At 44.3% G+C, this 16,059-nt stretch overlaps 1 protein-coding gene across 7 annotated transcripts in view; it reads right to left on the reverse strand.

Annotated features, from left to right (window-relative positions):
* The window catches only part of LOC128613426 (zinc finger protein 609), a 72,650-nt gene that overhangs the window by 8,331 nt on the left and 48,260 nt on the right, over positions 1-16,059 (reverse strand). For all 7 annotated transcript variants that reach the window (XR_008386881.1, XR_008386880.1, XR_008386879.1 and 4 more), the window contains exons 3-6: positions 11,828-12,053; positions 4,377-4,464; positions 1,086-3,423; positions 683-1,001 (exon numbers count right to left, since the gene is read on the reverse strand). Coding sequence is in view for 2 of the 7 variants with exons in the window: in XM_053634163.1 (XP_053490138.1) it covers positions 683-1,001; positions 1,086-3,423; positions 4,377-4,464; positions 11,828-12,053 (2,971 nt within the window). In the remaining 5 variants the exon portion in view is untranslated. The remainder of the gene's footprint in view (positions 1-682; positions 1,002-1,085; positions 3,424-4,376; positions 4,465-11,827; positions 12,054-16,059) is intronic.

Here is a 16,059-nt window from a genome sequence, read left to right on the forward strand (position 1 = left end):
CACTATACATCAGCTATAATGGATGGTGTTTATACATATACATCCATTTCTGGGTTTAAGTAAACTATAGCAGGGTGAACGTCTATAGAGGGAGATGGGAGACCAGAGCAAATATCCTTTTAGTATTAGCATTTGCTCCAACAGTGAAAGAAAAAAAAAATCCAGTATTTCCTTTCCATGGCTTTCCAAGAGAGGGAAAAAAAACTATAGAGATGGATTACGGCAGTGAGAAGAGAAAAAGATGTCTAATTTACCATCACTTCCTCATGAAATGCTGTAAACCTCTGCCCACAAAAATGTCTGAGATTACGCCAATATAAAACCGGAGTGAATCTGACGAGTCTAAATGCAGGTTATAAGCGACTCAAACCGAGCCGCTCTAAATCACTGATGAGCCGCGCACACACACACACACCTTTACCATTTCGAACAGCAACGAGCGAAAATAAAATCTAAATCTTCTTTACGGTGTCGGTCCGGTTGCATTTTTAAGACCTTTGAAACGTGAATTTAAGACATTTTACTGCTAATTAAGGCCTTATTTTTACATTAAGCAGATTTAAGACTTTTTAAGGACCCACAGACACCCTGGTTGTGCAATGCTTGCTATCTTAAGTACAGCATTTTCTAGCTTACTTCAGATAAATCTGCATGCATCATGTTCCTAATAACGACTTCATACCTGGGTAGTTCTGCATCATGACTGAGGGCATTCCTCTGTATCCAGGATGGTTGGGGTCATAGCCTTGCCCATAGGTATATCCATGCATGTAGTGCATGTAGGGTTGTTGCTGGGCCAGTGCAGAGGAGAAAGGCATGTGAGCGTTCGATCGAGGGTCTTTCCCTGCACTTCTGTAGTCCTCAGGGGCAGACAAACGATCGGCACTCTCCTTGCTCTCCTCCTTGGCGCTTGACTCCTTAGTCCGTGATCTCTCGTCTTTGCTCTTTCTCTCTCGGTCACGCTCTCGCTCCTCGTCGACTTGCCTCTGGTTCTCAGGATACTGGTAAACATGGTCATATTTCTGTCAGCTAAATCCTAGTAAATTCAAAACCAGTTATGAATTAAGCAGGGAGATACTCCTTACCTGTCTGTACCACACTGACTGATCCATGCCTGGCCTGGCTGACTCCACTCCCAGTTTATTGGAGTCCTCTTTGCCATGATGGCCACCTTCGCTGAGCTTCACCTTTAAGCCTTCAGCCTGCTGGGGCTGGAGCTTAGCCTCCTCGCCTTTGGGGATGATGACAGACTTGGCTGGCTCAGAAGACGAGTCCCTCTGCTTGCTGGGTGCCTGTGGCTTTCCCAGGTCAGACAGGCTGGGGGCTTTTGTGAGTCCAGGGGGAACAGGACCCTTCTGTTTCCAGTCATCCTTCATGGAGGCTTCTCTCTCTTTCATGCCAGCCTCGGTCTTGGCTGCTCTGTGCTGCTCGGCTATCAGTCTCTGTCTCTCTTCGTACTGCTGCCTGTAGGCTGGATTAGTGTTCATGAGATGGTTGTGATACACCTGGTCTGGGTAACCATATGGGGGAACATAGTATTGGCCATAGTAAAGAGGCTGCATGTACATGTTGGGCCGTTGCTGGATGACTGAGGCTTGCTGCTGTTGTTGCTGCTGATGCTGCTGATGCTGCTGCTGCTGCTGCTGCTGTGGCTGGTTGGAGGCAGTGTCTACTTTACGTTCCTCTTGAACCTCTGGCTTTGCCTTGTCTTCGCTTGGCTCTTGCTCTTCCTCTTTCTTTATCTTTACAGTTTGGCCATCTGGCAGTGGACCACCAGTACTAACACTACCAGGGCTAGGGTGAGTGTAGTTCGGAGAGTAGTAGTTGTCATAGCTAGCATAATAAGGTGACTCTTTATTGGTTGCCGGAGATGGAAAGAGGGCCTTTTTGGCTCCTTCCCTCACAGACTGATCTTCTACCTTGGTCTTTACACCCTCCACTTTTCCCTCACCATCTTCTCCAGCATCAGAGATATCGGAGTATGCAGGGCTGTTCGTCTTCACCGAAGAGTTATCAGCCCCGTTCTGAGTAACAACATGGAGAGGAGTGAGAGGCTGCCCACTACTGTCCATACGACTGGCCACACCAATTGATGGACTGGGAGCGTTGTCTGTAAAGCTGTAGATCTTGTCTGCCTCGGCCTTAATGCTAGCTAAGCGACTCTGATGAAGGTCTGAAGAACCATTTAGATGGCCTTCACTTCTGCTTCCAGGATCAGAAGACTCGGAATAGGGGCTCTTCCCATCTTCAGCTTTCCCGCTTTTACCTGGAGGCTTGGGGCTGTCTCCCTCTTTACCAAGCTCCTTCTTTTTCTTGTCCTTTTTCTTTTTGTCCTTGGAGCTCCCTAGAACCTGGTTCATAGGGGATGAGTCTCCAGGCACACCAGGCTTTGCCTGAATGCCTTTAAGCTGGGGGCTTTTGGGAATGCCTTGAATCATTGAACTCATTCCTGGGGGGTGGTTTGGACTCCCGGAGCTGAATGGCGTTGGCTGTAGAGAGTACATCTGCTGCGAGGGCATGCCTGGAGCCATGGGCCTGGAGGTTTTCATATTCTTCTGGGCCAGCTTGTCAGGCTTGGTGCTGGACTTTTTGGACTTCTTGTCCTCCATGCCATCATTACTGGCATCATCAGTGAGAGAAGGCCCATCTTCACAGCCATCCATGGGAATGCCACAAGCCTCTGCATCTGTTTCTCCATTCTTCTTCTTAGGCTTGCAGCCAAATTTCCCTGGGGAAGGAGATGAACTGTGTGCATCAAATCCTCTTCCTTTTGGGGTGATTGAGCGTGCCGGCGAAAGGGACCCTTTCTGGGAAACCGAGGCCCCATTACAACTCCCTGGCTCAGGGTGGAGAGAGGACTCTTCCCCATACTCACTATCCCCATCCATGTCCAGTTTAATATCGTCGTCATTATGAGCACGAGCCTGATGATACTTCAAGCCATTGATGTGCTTGTACTTCTTGTTGCAGTTGGGGTATGGGCAGTCTATAAGTACTGGTGAGGGGCAATTGCGGTCTAAGGGAGGCGGAAGACACTCTGTCTTAATGGTGGGGAGCGAGAGTCCAGAAGAGGTTACAACACTGTTCGAGTTAGTGCGCATACGCTTGTTGCCTTTTGTGTCCTCAGAACTGGAGTTGGGCTCCATGTCGGAAACAGGCTTATTCTTCCGCTTGCTGGCTGAGGAGGGACTGGCTTTGACATCCTCTGTGTTGCTATTGGGTGGGGTCCTTCGCTCAGAGGAGTTCTGACTGCCACGTCGAGCCTTGCTGTTCGAGCCAGCTCTGGTCTTGCTACTGTTGCTGCCCTTGTTGTCAGAGGAGTTGCTGTTCTCATTGACTGGGGTGTTGCTGTTGGGACGCATTCTCTTACCTCGACCACGCCCAGGCCTAATCTCCAAGTCGCTTGTGGGGGATTCACAGAACCTAGAAGATTAGTTGAAAAAAAGTCCAAACTATACAATGTGGAAATGTGCATAGCTATAAAAACAAATGGTGTAATTTTAATGTTTTAATGCAAAATTTATTTCCCATTCTCGCATATGAACGAAAAAACCCCAAACCCTTTTATAATCATTTAAAGAACACAACCTGACTGTACTTGTTCTGTTTCTGTAGATAACTATAAATGATGGCTCATTTTCTTATAAAATACTAACACAATGTAAGGCCAGTGATTGATTTGTGCATTTTTGTGATGCAGTTTAAAAATAAATAACTAACTAAAACACAGTGCATGTTTTATGTATTTTTACAACTTGCAGCAAAGCTTGTTTAAATGAATAAATCATCATAAACCAATCTGATGTCAAGCAATTACTGAGTACACCATCAACACGATGTTAATGTGCCTCATCACTGAAGGGTGAAAACAGATTGGTGGCATATTTGGATTTCTGTCTCCTGCTGGAGAGAGAGAGAGAGATTGTGTCTATTCTTATCCTTTCCAGCTAGTCTCTGAGCAGAGCGTCTGGCCTCCTCCCTGAGGCTTAAGATGACGTGTGTGGGATACACCTGGATTACTGTGGCTCTGGGGGGAGGAGGGACCTATGTCTAAGGAGAGCTGACAGACAGGCACAGGTTGTGCTATTCAGAACTGATTGGGAGTAGTGCAGCAAAGCCATGGATCTAATCAGACTCCACTGCAGCTCTCATCACAGTCGGCTCGGATTAATCGGAGGTTGGATGGATGGACGGACGGATTAAGGATTAAATGAACTAAATTAGCATTTTAAAAGAACGTACCTATTTTGAGTGTTAACGACATTCTGTGTATGTAGTCAAATATCAAAAGGCCTGTATTAAGGAGTGAAGATATGGTGATGCTTTGAAAGGTTTTGCTATATACACATTTTCATACAAACACTCCTCGTCAATACCTCGGGGGAGCCCAGTCGTGGCGCGTACAGTCCAGCAGCGTTCCAACATACGTTTTGTTCCGCCATGTCACATTAACCACCAGCATACCTGAAAAGATGAAAAGATTCATTATAGTGGAAGAATAATTCCACCCTCTTTGCTGTATATTTGTACATCGAGCCTTCTTAGGGATGACGGAGTTCTTCCTTCATCCTTGTGACTCATTCATGAGCAGCCACTCTTGCCTCTCTCTGTATTCCCCGCACAGCTGTGGCAGATGTGCTGTTCCCATTTAAACAGATCAAATAGAGGTTTCTGAGGGCTGCGCTCTCAAAGACACACTCTTGTTTTTACTGCCTGCTTCGTGATTACAGCGGGCTAAGCGCGGCAAGGTGCAGAGTGAGTCATTTCTGGGGGAAAACTGGTTGATGGTGTCCTACGTCTGACTTTGCAGCAGTGAGCAGCCCTGCCTCTGCTTCCTCTAGCACTGTGGTTGCTGTGAGAAAAACAGCTGAGGCGAATAAAAGGACAGGATCAAAGAACTCCAATAGAAGGGATTGTCTGGCTGAGGGTTGCTATGATTGTGTGCTTCCGTTAGAGCGGTAATAATCAGCTTGGCTGACATTACATTTATGCACTGTTAGCAATTCAGGTAACTGAAAATGTGACTGAAAATGTTGTCTCAGGCGTTTTACTGTGCTGATAGGGTTAGCATGTAATGGTTAATATACTACATTTGGCAACGCGTCAAGGATACATTTTTCATGGTAGTACATTAAGTGAAACACACATTTAGTCACCACCTATTTAATCTTGCACAAGGAATGAAGTGATGAAAGGTTTATACTAAAGTCAGAGAGATGAAATCCAGCAGATGAGCAAGATACTCCTATTAAAGCATGCACAGCCCTTTTCCTCGCTTTACACTCAAGCCAAATGTACTCAAATGCAGTCATTCCTGGCTAACGCTGATAAACACACTCCAATAATGTCATCATAAGTAAAATTTCCTAAAACATAGCACGTGTAACTCTCTTCCCATCCACCGTATGTCTCTCAGAGAATTCCAGACTGCAAGAGCTGTGCTTACTGCCGCTCCTTTGAAAAATGTCAATGGGGTCAGTGGAGGATCACATTAGTGGTGGCCCCCCTGGTCTTTCTCCTGGAGTCATTAGCGTTCCTCCGGCCACCTGTCTGAGCCCCAGGGCTGACTCGGGGTGAATGGCCAATCGTTTCACCTCCTGTGCCCTTCAAAGGCCTTGGCGAAAGAAATAGGAGCTTGGCGTGTGCCCTTCTGGACTCTTACACTCCATTAATAAATACCTCTGAAGCAGTTAAACACATGCGCTCTGGTCCTTCACGGATCAGTGGCTCGGCAGTGCATCGTTGGGACTGTTCACAGCCAAGATTGATCTAGAATCCACAATTCTCTCAGCCAAATAAAGTGGCCTGTGTGCTGTCTAACGCAGGGGTGTCAAGAGATACCAACATCTATGGTTTAGCCATAGCATTTATGGTTTTTGACGCCATGCTACAGCAATACAAGAGAACCCTGAAAAACCACTGCTGAAGTCACACCGAACAAATAATATTCACTCAGCAGAAAAGCCAGTTCACTGAAAGGGAAAGGACGTGTAATGTGAAAGACGTACATTTGCTTCTGCTACTGGTCGCTCTCATTTCGTGCCAACTTTATCTAGGTGAACTCTAACCTATGAACTCACAGGCCTCAGTTTTATGAGCCAACACAAATCAGGATTCCTGGACCATGGTCTCGTTGGACAATAAAATAGGAGAAGCTGCTTATTATTAAGTAGTAGTCAGAGCCTGACTACTACTACTACCCCCCCACCCCCCCCAACTGTCTGCCATGATTTTCTTCTTAGAAATGATGGCGAGCAATCAATCACATTTAACACAACCAGATCAGCAAATAAACTCTACAGCTAATCAGTGAAGGCGTACAATTAGCTCGAAGTAAGGAAAGCTGTGGTTTGTTTTAGAGCCACTAGGATTTTGTGAACATTTGGCAGCTGATTAAAAACAAACCCTGAAGCTCAAAGTTGAAGTAACCAAAAAAAAAAGAAAAGAAAAGAAAGAAACTGAATTATTAACCAAGAAACAGTGAGGCGTAATGATGAAGCTCAAGTGGCTGTAAGAACCGCAGGGAAAGGCGCAGTGTGTAAAGCCGGGACTGACATCAGTATACTGGCATAAGTAATCCTGGCACGCCTGTGCTCCCTGGAACTGAGCCTTCTCTGGGCTTCTCTTCAAGAGCAATAAAGTTTGTAAAGATTTAGGGCTGACACTTGGAGGCATCAGCATGCATGGCTTCCATGGGTGGATGAGACACCAGCATGACCCTGGTGTGCCTCCAGCTTCCTGCCAAGGGGATTTGTGTCATGGTGATGGCTTGAAACATTGCCCTGATCTGTCTCTCGGTGTTCCATCAGGAGGTGAAAGCCGTCTAACCCGGAGTCTCCTTGATTTCATAAGCACGAGTGAGTCAGTGAAGAGCAAATAGACGCAGCTAATCTATTAATCCGGGAGGTATTCAGAGAAAATGTTAAAACACGGGAATTGAGTCTTCTTTTTCATATGGAATTAGCGACGTCGTTCTTCGTGATGTGGGTGAGCTGAAGAATGCGTCTTATTTCATCATGTGTGAATTAAATATGCTTACTTTTAAGCCTCTGAGATTTGGACTGCGCTGCACTTCGTTACTAAAAGCTGAACATCATTCAGTAATTGAGTGTATAAACAAGCTAGTTTACATATTTCATTATGTTAATGCTTCTTTCACAGTATCTTTATCCACAGTTCTCGTTCTAGCACATTTATTGGTTTATATCAAAACATGTGAAAGCTGATCTATATTTACACCCTGAATCTTTTGAGTAAACTCTAGCCGGGTCTGCTGATAACTACCCAAGCACATACAGTGCCCTCCATTAATATTGGCACCCTTGGTAAATATGAGCAAAGGAGGTTGTGAACATTTTTATTTGTGTAACCTTTCGATCTTTTGTTCAAAAGATTCACAAAAATACTCTGCTCTCATTGATATCAAACAAAAGACAGGTTTATATATATATATATATATATATATATATATATATATATATATATATATATATATATATATAAAACTATGTTAAATATAGGTGTGCAACAATTATTGGCACCCTTTTAGTCAATACTTTTTGCTAGCTCCATTTACCAAGATAACAGCTCTGAGTCTTCCCTATAATGCCCGATGAGGTTGGAGAATGCACGGCAAGGGATCTGAGACCGTTCCTCCATTCAGAATCTCTCCAGATGCTTCAAATTTCGAGGTCCATGCAGGTGGACTCTCCTCTTCAGTTCACCCCACAGGTTTTCTCTGGATTTCAGGTCAGGGGGCTGGGATGGCCATGGCAGGACCTTGATTTTGTGGTCAGTAAACCATTTTTGTGTTGATTTTGATGTATGTTTTGGATCATTGTCCTGCTGGAAGATCCAACCATGGCCCATTTTAAGCTTTCTGGCAGAGGCAGTCAGCGTTTCATTTAATATCTGTTGATATTTGATAGAGTCCATGATGCCATGTATCCTAACAAAATGTCCAGGTCCCAAACAGACCCAAACAGACCCAAAACATTAAAGAGCCACCTCCATATTTAACCGTGGACATGAGGTATTTTTCCATATGGCTACCTCTCTGTGTGCACCAAAACCACCTCTGGTGTTTATTAGCAAAAAGCTCTATTTTGGTTTCATCTGAACATAGAACCCGATCCCATTTGAAGTTCCAGTAGTGTCTGGCAAACTGAAGACGCTCAAGTTTGTTTTTGGATGAGAGTAGAGGCTATTTTATTGAAACCCTTCCAAACAACTTGTGGTGATGTAGGTGACTTCGGATTGTAGTTTTGACCCCAAGATACCACTAACATCTGCAATTCTGCAGCTGTGATCCTTGGAGATTTTTTGGCCACTATATATATATATAAAATAATAAATATATATATATATATTTTGGTAAACCTGTGTTTTATTTGCATTTGTTTTCATATCCATGAGTAGAATATTTCTGTGAAAAGGTTAAACAATATAGACAATTTTTTTACAGCCTTCTTTGCTCATATTTACCAAGGGTGGAAATGGGGAAATGGGACCGGTCTTGTTTGGGACGACACTGGAGAGTAGGATTACAAATCAGGTGTAGAAGAATAAAGACAAACAGTACTAAGTGTGTGGATTGCAAATAACAGTCAGACTGAGCACACAGCAATCTTTATGATTACAGCAGCAGTTCTGAGGCAACATTTCCAGATAACTGAGAGACTCTGAAGATAAACACAATGTTTTATCCTTTGAAAAGCATCAGCAAAAACAAGCACAGGACTGTTATCTCCTGGCAGGGCTGACATTTACAGAAACATCGCTGGAAGCACCAAGATACAAGATTGTTAGTGATGTGGGCAGACACACGGCGAGTCCTTAAAGGAACCGAGCACAATGGTAAGCCATATCAAAGTGCTCGAACTACACCCTGCCACCGGATCTCGCTGCTCCACTTTCCACCCACACACAGTGACACAGAGATACCGATCTGCCCGCTTCCGCAACCAGGGGGGGGAGAAAAAAAACACGAACTTCAAAACACGCAGAGGCATCCTGGTGGACCCGGCTCAGGCTCAGCTGGAGAAAGACGATCAAATGGAGCACATGCCAAGCAGACGGCCTCTTCCTTCTCCGGCATGTTTTCCAGAGGAGGAACAGATGAGAGGAGGCTGGAAGCAGCAGGCCATAACTACCTCCCTCAAGCACACTAAAGCAGGAAGAGGCCTTCGGTGCCCGTACATGCCTGGGGCTGGGAATGTCTACAACCTTCTTTTGTGTCCCTCTTGAAACGTAGTAAGGCAGGCTAGTGAACACAAGCATTCATACTCCAGTGAGGGCTATAAAATAATAAATAAATTCAAAAAAGTGCTCTCTGAATCAGAGGCAGTGTGTGTCTGTGATGGAGGGTGAAAAAAAAGCAAATACTTAAGGGAGGTATGCGCTGTGAATGCTGATGAGGCTCCTTTATAAGATGCTCAGAGGACAGGCAGTGGGCACATTGTGGGCGACTCATTTAAAGTGTGTTCAACATCAAGAACAAGCCTACACCATACTGCTGCCTAACTGGAGCTTTGATGCTGAGCACAAACTTAGAGCTCCACTGCCAGGAATCGTTTAACATCCCAATTAACGTCGTAATCAAAAACTTTAGATGCTGCTCATTTGAAATAATCCAAAAGCCTCTATTTCAACACATTTGTCAGCGATGGACACCAGGCAAGTAAAACCTCCAGTATGGTGAACTAGTTAGCTAGTAAAATGCTTTAATCCAGACCAGAGATGCATAGATACTAATACTAGCATCAGGTCTCAGACACGCTCATCAATACCTGTACTAGTACAAAATACTCTCCATTTTGTAGTATCCAATACCATATGATACTATATGATGTAAGCCTAGTGTAGAAGATGAAGAAGAAGTCATTGTCACATATATGTTACAGCACAGTTAAAGGTGCAATAATCCAGTATGTACAGGAGATTTTGTGATTGTTGTGGCCAAAAAAAACCCCACTTGATTTTGCTGCAGCTTTAAAAAATTTAAATTGCGATGCAACTTCAATTGGCAAAATTGCAATCGCACAAAATAGTTCTGCACGGTCTTTCACAGTGATGTTTGCTGGTAAATGAGAGCTTTTAGCTGTACTCATGTTCGGTGCACATGAATCGAAGAGGTCTTTGGCTGAATGCGCGTTGTGATGATGTCACATGACGCGTCTTAGCCCAAATCTTCGGTAATTTTGAAAAATTTCGCGTCAATTTCTGCGATCGCGAAATCCTGGAGGGACTGAATCGAGTTTTTTTTTTTAATTCCTTACTTCTACAAATGAGCTGGAAGATACATAGAACATCATACAAACAATGGAATAAGTTGTGGCCTTGGCCCGCTGAGAAAACCTGTTTGGAAAACAGACTTCTGGTCCAGAATGTATGGTTGTCTTTGGATGCACCACCTGTTAGTCATTTTAGAGAGACTCTACAGGCCACTGTAGATCCTGGAGGGAGGAGCTTTGTGAACATAAGACTACCTAATTCACCTTTACATTTTTTCATCGCATATACAACATTGTTTGGCCATTCCAAAACATGAACTTTATTCTTCTTTAACCGTTCTTTGGTAGGAAGTTGGGGTCAGAGTGCGGGGTCAGAGTGCAGGGTCAGCCATGATATCGGTGGTTAGGACGTTAGACTTCTGATTGGAAGGTTGCGAGATCAAATCCCAGCACCGCCAAGGTGCGACTGCCGGGCCCTTGAGCAAGGCCCGTAAGCCTCAACTGCTCAGCTCTGGATGAGGGCATCTGCCAAATGCCATAAATGTAAATATTGCGTTTCTGGATCAAGCGCCCAACAGTGGCAGCTTGGATTCTTATGATGATTCTGATCAGAATCCAGAACCGTAACGACTGAGCCACCAGGGCAACAATTAAGTTGTGGCACTAATGAACAGATAACGAAATGAAATGACAGCAATCAAAGCGACTGCAAACTTGAAGTGGAACTACAGCATCTTCATACAATATAGGTAACCTGATAAACCATCATAATGTGTAAACAGTACCTTTAAAAGCACTTTTCCACTGCACGGTACGGCTCGACTCGCTTTACTTTTCCGAGCTTGCCTTTCCACTACGGTTTAGTGCCGCCTCAACGCGGGTGCCATCTTCTACTCGCCTTCAAGCAGGAATAATGTATTATCGAAGCCCTGTACAAATACACGCTCAGGTCGTATTCCAAACGCCTTTCCTGTTCACTGACCCTATTAAGGCTGTAAAATAACAGCGCTCTAGAACCTATGTAGTGTTTATATGAGTAAGTTAGATTCAGCCGCGACAGGAGCGACTTCGATAAGCGCCTGTTTGGAAATCGGTAACAAGCGAGATGTAAAAATCTAAGACAGAAACCTTAGACAGAGATAAATGATACATAATTTTCAATTAATAGAATATTACCATACGCAAGTATGTATTAAATGACATTTATTCAGGCACAATACAGAACCACTCGTTAAGGAGAATCCTTACGCCTTCCTCAGTGCGTGGCTCACATTTAGTTTCAGCTCGGCTCACTTGGAACTTCGACCAAGGGGGTACTAAAAAAAAAAGGACCAGGTATAAGCCACTATGCAGAGTGGAAATCCCCCAAAAAGCGAGCAGAGTCGAGTCGTGCAGTGGAAAAGCGCCATGATATGGAGATGCTAATATAGGCCGTCGACCTGAGTGTGCAGAACTTTTGTTAAACTCAATAGAGAGTAATTTTTTTTTGCTTCGTTTTAGCTACTTGTCCACTGGACAGCTCCGAATAAAAAGCCCAGACCCAAGGTGTGCCCTTGGGGTCATTTCTGAAACTGAAACACCCTCAGCGTCCTTACCGTCCTCGGTTTCCTGCCACACAATGCCCTCCAGGTTGACGCTTGTTCCGGGCTCGCAGGGCCCCAGGCACTCGGGCTCAGTGCTCAACGCCACGTCGGACGTGTTGACTGCCACCGAGCGCGTCCGCACCATCAGCTGCTCACACGGCGAGGCGATGTCACTGTTTCCCACCGAGGCTAAAAGGTGGAGCGGAGGTGGGGCCGGCGTAGAGACCGGAGACTCCATCTGCATAACCAGGGAAACAGGAAGAAGAAAAACCCAGTCAGTAAGCGGTACGTTGATTAAAAATGACCACGTTGATCCTCAACAACAAAAATGAGTTCCCCCCCCCCCCCCCAAGTACACGGAAAAGCTGAAAATATCTCAACATCCATAACAGGAAATGAGACAAACAGCATCTGCAAGCCAAACAGAACAGAAGACAAGGCTGTTTAATGTTGGACAAATTAAAATGGAAAGCTTTCATGAGAGCACAATCGAGCTCCATAGAAGAAGGAATAAAATGAAACGACTTAAGCGCAAAAGCATGACCATAATAATAAATAATAAAAAAAAGCGAGACGTTTGTGTGAGTTAATGTCTCAGGCATTGGGTGGAATTCTGGCTCTGATAAGATGAAAGCCATCAGGAGATCCACACAGAGAGAGAGAGAGAGAGAGAGAGAGAGAGAGAGAGAGAAAGGGGGAAAAAAAAAAGGGTCTTGGAGAAGTGCAATGGCGCAATTATCATATTGGAGTGAGATCATAACAGACTCAAAATTTCCATTCCTTTCTTTGAGCCCCGGCACGAAACATGGCGCTGAAGCGAAACTCTAATGTTGTCTTAAACACTTGGTGATTTATGATCACCGTGACTTGCCAAAGCAGTGGCTGGTGTGTGAACAGCACAAGCAAGTCATCATCCAACTGTCAGATCTACAGCAAGCACAGACCCTGCCACACACTTTCCCCAACACCACCACCACCACCACCACTTTCAGCCGACATCACAGTGGAGTGCCTTCGTCCTGCCTTTGGAGAGATCGCTGGCCTCATTCGATGGCAGTGAAAAGGTTTAACACCTTACATCGAACACAGAAGGCCAGCACTCGTTCAGGCGGTTAACAAGCGCAGTCTAGTCTTCACACCCGGTGCACGTGTACAAGCGGAAATCCATGTGATTCATGGATAATGAGTTAGAAAGCTGATTAAAAGCAAAACACTACTACGCACTGAAAATAACATTCGATCATTATTGTTTAGGAACCTGCACAGAACGAACCTGTCCGACAGCAGGTTATTACACTTAACCTTTTCAAGTCGCGGTTATTACCGGTACCGACAGGCTTGTACAAAAAAAAAAATGTAAAAAAATAAAATGAGGCATTATATATTGATAATGAGTCTTCATTAATTACAGCACTATGAAATTCTTTTCTTCGCATACCCCAGCATGTCAGGAAGTTGGGGTCAGAGTGCAGGGTCAGAGCACGGGGTCAAACAAACGATTACGATGTAAAGGTCTGGAAAAGATATTGTCTTAGTATGCACAGTCTTGTTTTGCCAAATGAAAAAATTGACATTTTCACCTGTTTTGTGTCATTTTTGGTTTAGAATCAGAAGCTAAAAATTATATTCAAAATGCCTACATCTGCATCCCAAACCACACCGCAGCATCCTGGCACTCTGGTGGCTCGATGTTTTGACCTACCATATATATACACACACACACTATACCAATCCGTACAGGATTTCGCAGAGTTTTTTAGCGATTGTTGTGGCCAAAAATGCTCGATTTTGCTGCGAGTTTTTTTTTTTTTTTCAATATTTGCGATGCAGCTTGGAGGGTTTTTTTTTTGTGTGTGTTTATTAGTTTCTCTAGCTAGGACTTTCTTAAGGAGATGTTTAACATTTATGATGAGTCTTCAGTCAGTCCGTACAGGATTTCACCGAGTTGTTTTTATTGTTGTGATGCAACTTGTCAGGTTTTTTTTTTTGTATTTCTTTTCCAGAAAACTACTTGGATTGGGGAAATCGCAATCGTACCAAATTGTTTTTCACAGTGATGCTTGTTGGTAAACAAGAGCTTTTAGCTCTACTCATGTTCGACGCACATGAATCGAAGAGGGCTTGGGCTGAATGTGCGTCGTGATGATGTCACGTGACCTCACGCGTCTCGGCCCAAATCTGTGGAAAATCTGCGGTGATTTTGAAAAATTGCAAGCTCCTCCGAATAGTTTGCGAAATCCTGGAGGCACCGATATACTATTACACACAACACTACCAATCTGAGAAAATGAGAAGGAAGGAAATGCCTCATCAGCCCCAGACTACTGCGATATACTGAGAAAGCTTTTATTTTATATAACATGCGTTAATGTATTTACATTGTATCTAAATCTTTTTAACAAAAGTCCATAAATGTTCTTCGGGACATTTGTGGACATGTAAAGATGCTTTTGGGTTTCTATGTACAGCGGCGTGATTTAACACGCACGCATTTGGGGTGAAGAATGTTTAAAGGGGGGGAAACCAGAATTTACAGCAAAAGACAAACTCAATTTATCTGGACTAAAAGCAAAAACAACATCTGGATTCCAGCACATGTGCTCCATTCAGTCCCTCCAAGGTCTCGCTATTTTACAATCGCAGAAATGAACGCGAAATCGAGCGAACCCCGCTATATTCCGAGGCGCTTGCGACGTTTCAAAATTACCGAAGATTTTCCGCAGATCCGGGTCGAGACGCGTCACGTGACATCATGACGTGCACTCAGCCAAAGCCCTTTCTGATTCACGTGCGTCGAACACGAGTACAGCTAAAAGGTCTCGTTTACCAACAAACACCACCTGTGAAAGACCGCGAATTCCTGTACGGGCTAATCATTAGCACTAATTCGCATAACCCATCATATCTCCGTATCGCTACATACATCACTAGACCTGCCTGGCCTTTTATCACGATTTATGAGTTCACAAGATTCCTTGACAAAAATGTCATGTTTACCTGCAATACAACGAGCAGATCGATGACGCAAAAGCGCGAGCCAAATTTCGCTACGTGCTGAAGAAGAAAACAGCACAAGCAACACCTTTATACCATTTCTTTCCACAATATCCGTCTCGGACCAAGCCAACACTATTCACAACGTTCATGGAACTAAAACAAAGAACTGACTAAGAACTCCACTAACCTGATACGACACTTAAGAGCACATCGGACCATCGAGTACAACGAGTAAAGCTAGCAGAACTAGTTAAAAGTGGATACAACAACAACACTCGCAATCGGAGCCCAAACTCCGTGTACTCGATGGACCACAAAAGTCCGACATCAGCACTCCGGAAGCTAAAGTATTGGAACTGATTATGCTGGATCACCAGCTACTACCGGTTGTCGAGGATGTACGATTCTGTCACTTAATAGGCATTTTAAGCGACGATGTCGGACGGGATGAAAACTTAGGCAGCTTGAAAAAACGATAAAAAAAACCTCCACCAGTTTCACATGAGGCTTGGGTGAGTTAATTCAACGTTCATACTGTGTGATGAATCTGAATTAAGTTTATACAGGATAACGAAACGATTCCTTAAATTAAGTCAAGCTGATAATTGGCTCCTGATAATTTTCTGAAGACAAGTCAACTTTGAGACCATGATGATTTCCTGATATTATATAAGCGCTTAGCTAAACCACAAACTGTCAAGCAGTGCGTCAGAGCTCCCGCGGCTACAGCGTGAACGCGTTCGTCTCCGCTCGCCTGAAAGTTACTTAGCGTCCCTATTATCTCACCCGGAGGCGCGATATGTGCTTCCCAGCTGGAAATACTTCTCAGATGTTGCCCTTTGTTTCAGTTTACACCCACCTGGAAAATACCGTCACCTCGTTGGGAGGTATTTGCAGCTCGGACGTTAGACGGGAATTTTTCCGGCTATCACGTGGTTACAGATTTGACTCTGGGTGCTACCAAACGCTTTTGTTTGGGAATAAACCAAATGAAACCATGTCTGGGGGCTTTAAATACACCAATTTGTGGTGTCTGGCTGCACGTCCCTGGCCGATTGTCTTCAATAACAATGGGGATGACGGAACGTTTCATTTTAAGCACAGCAGCATCGCACTTGAGATGCCCTATGAAGTCATCACGCACCACCGCTCAGTTAACTACCACGCCGCGGAACGACGTGAATACACCACGACGACACGTTCAGTTTCTGAGCACAAATCCAATCACGCTCAACGTGATTTCATCT

The sequence above is a fragment of the Ictalurus furcatus genome, chromosome 10 (assembly GCF_023375685.1).
Source record: "Ictalurus furcatus strain D&B chromosome 10, Billie_1.0, whole genome shotgun sequence".
Lineage (NCBI taxonomy): Eukaryota > Metazoa > Chordata > Actinopteri > Siluriformes > Ictaluridae > Ictalurus > Ictalurus furcatus.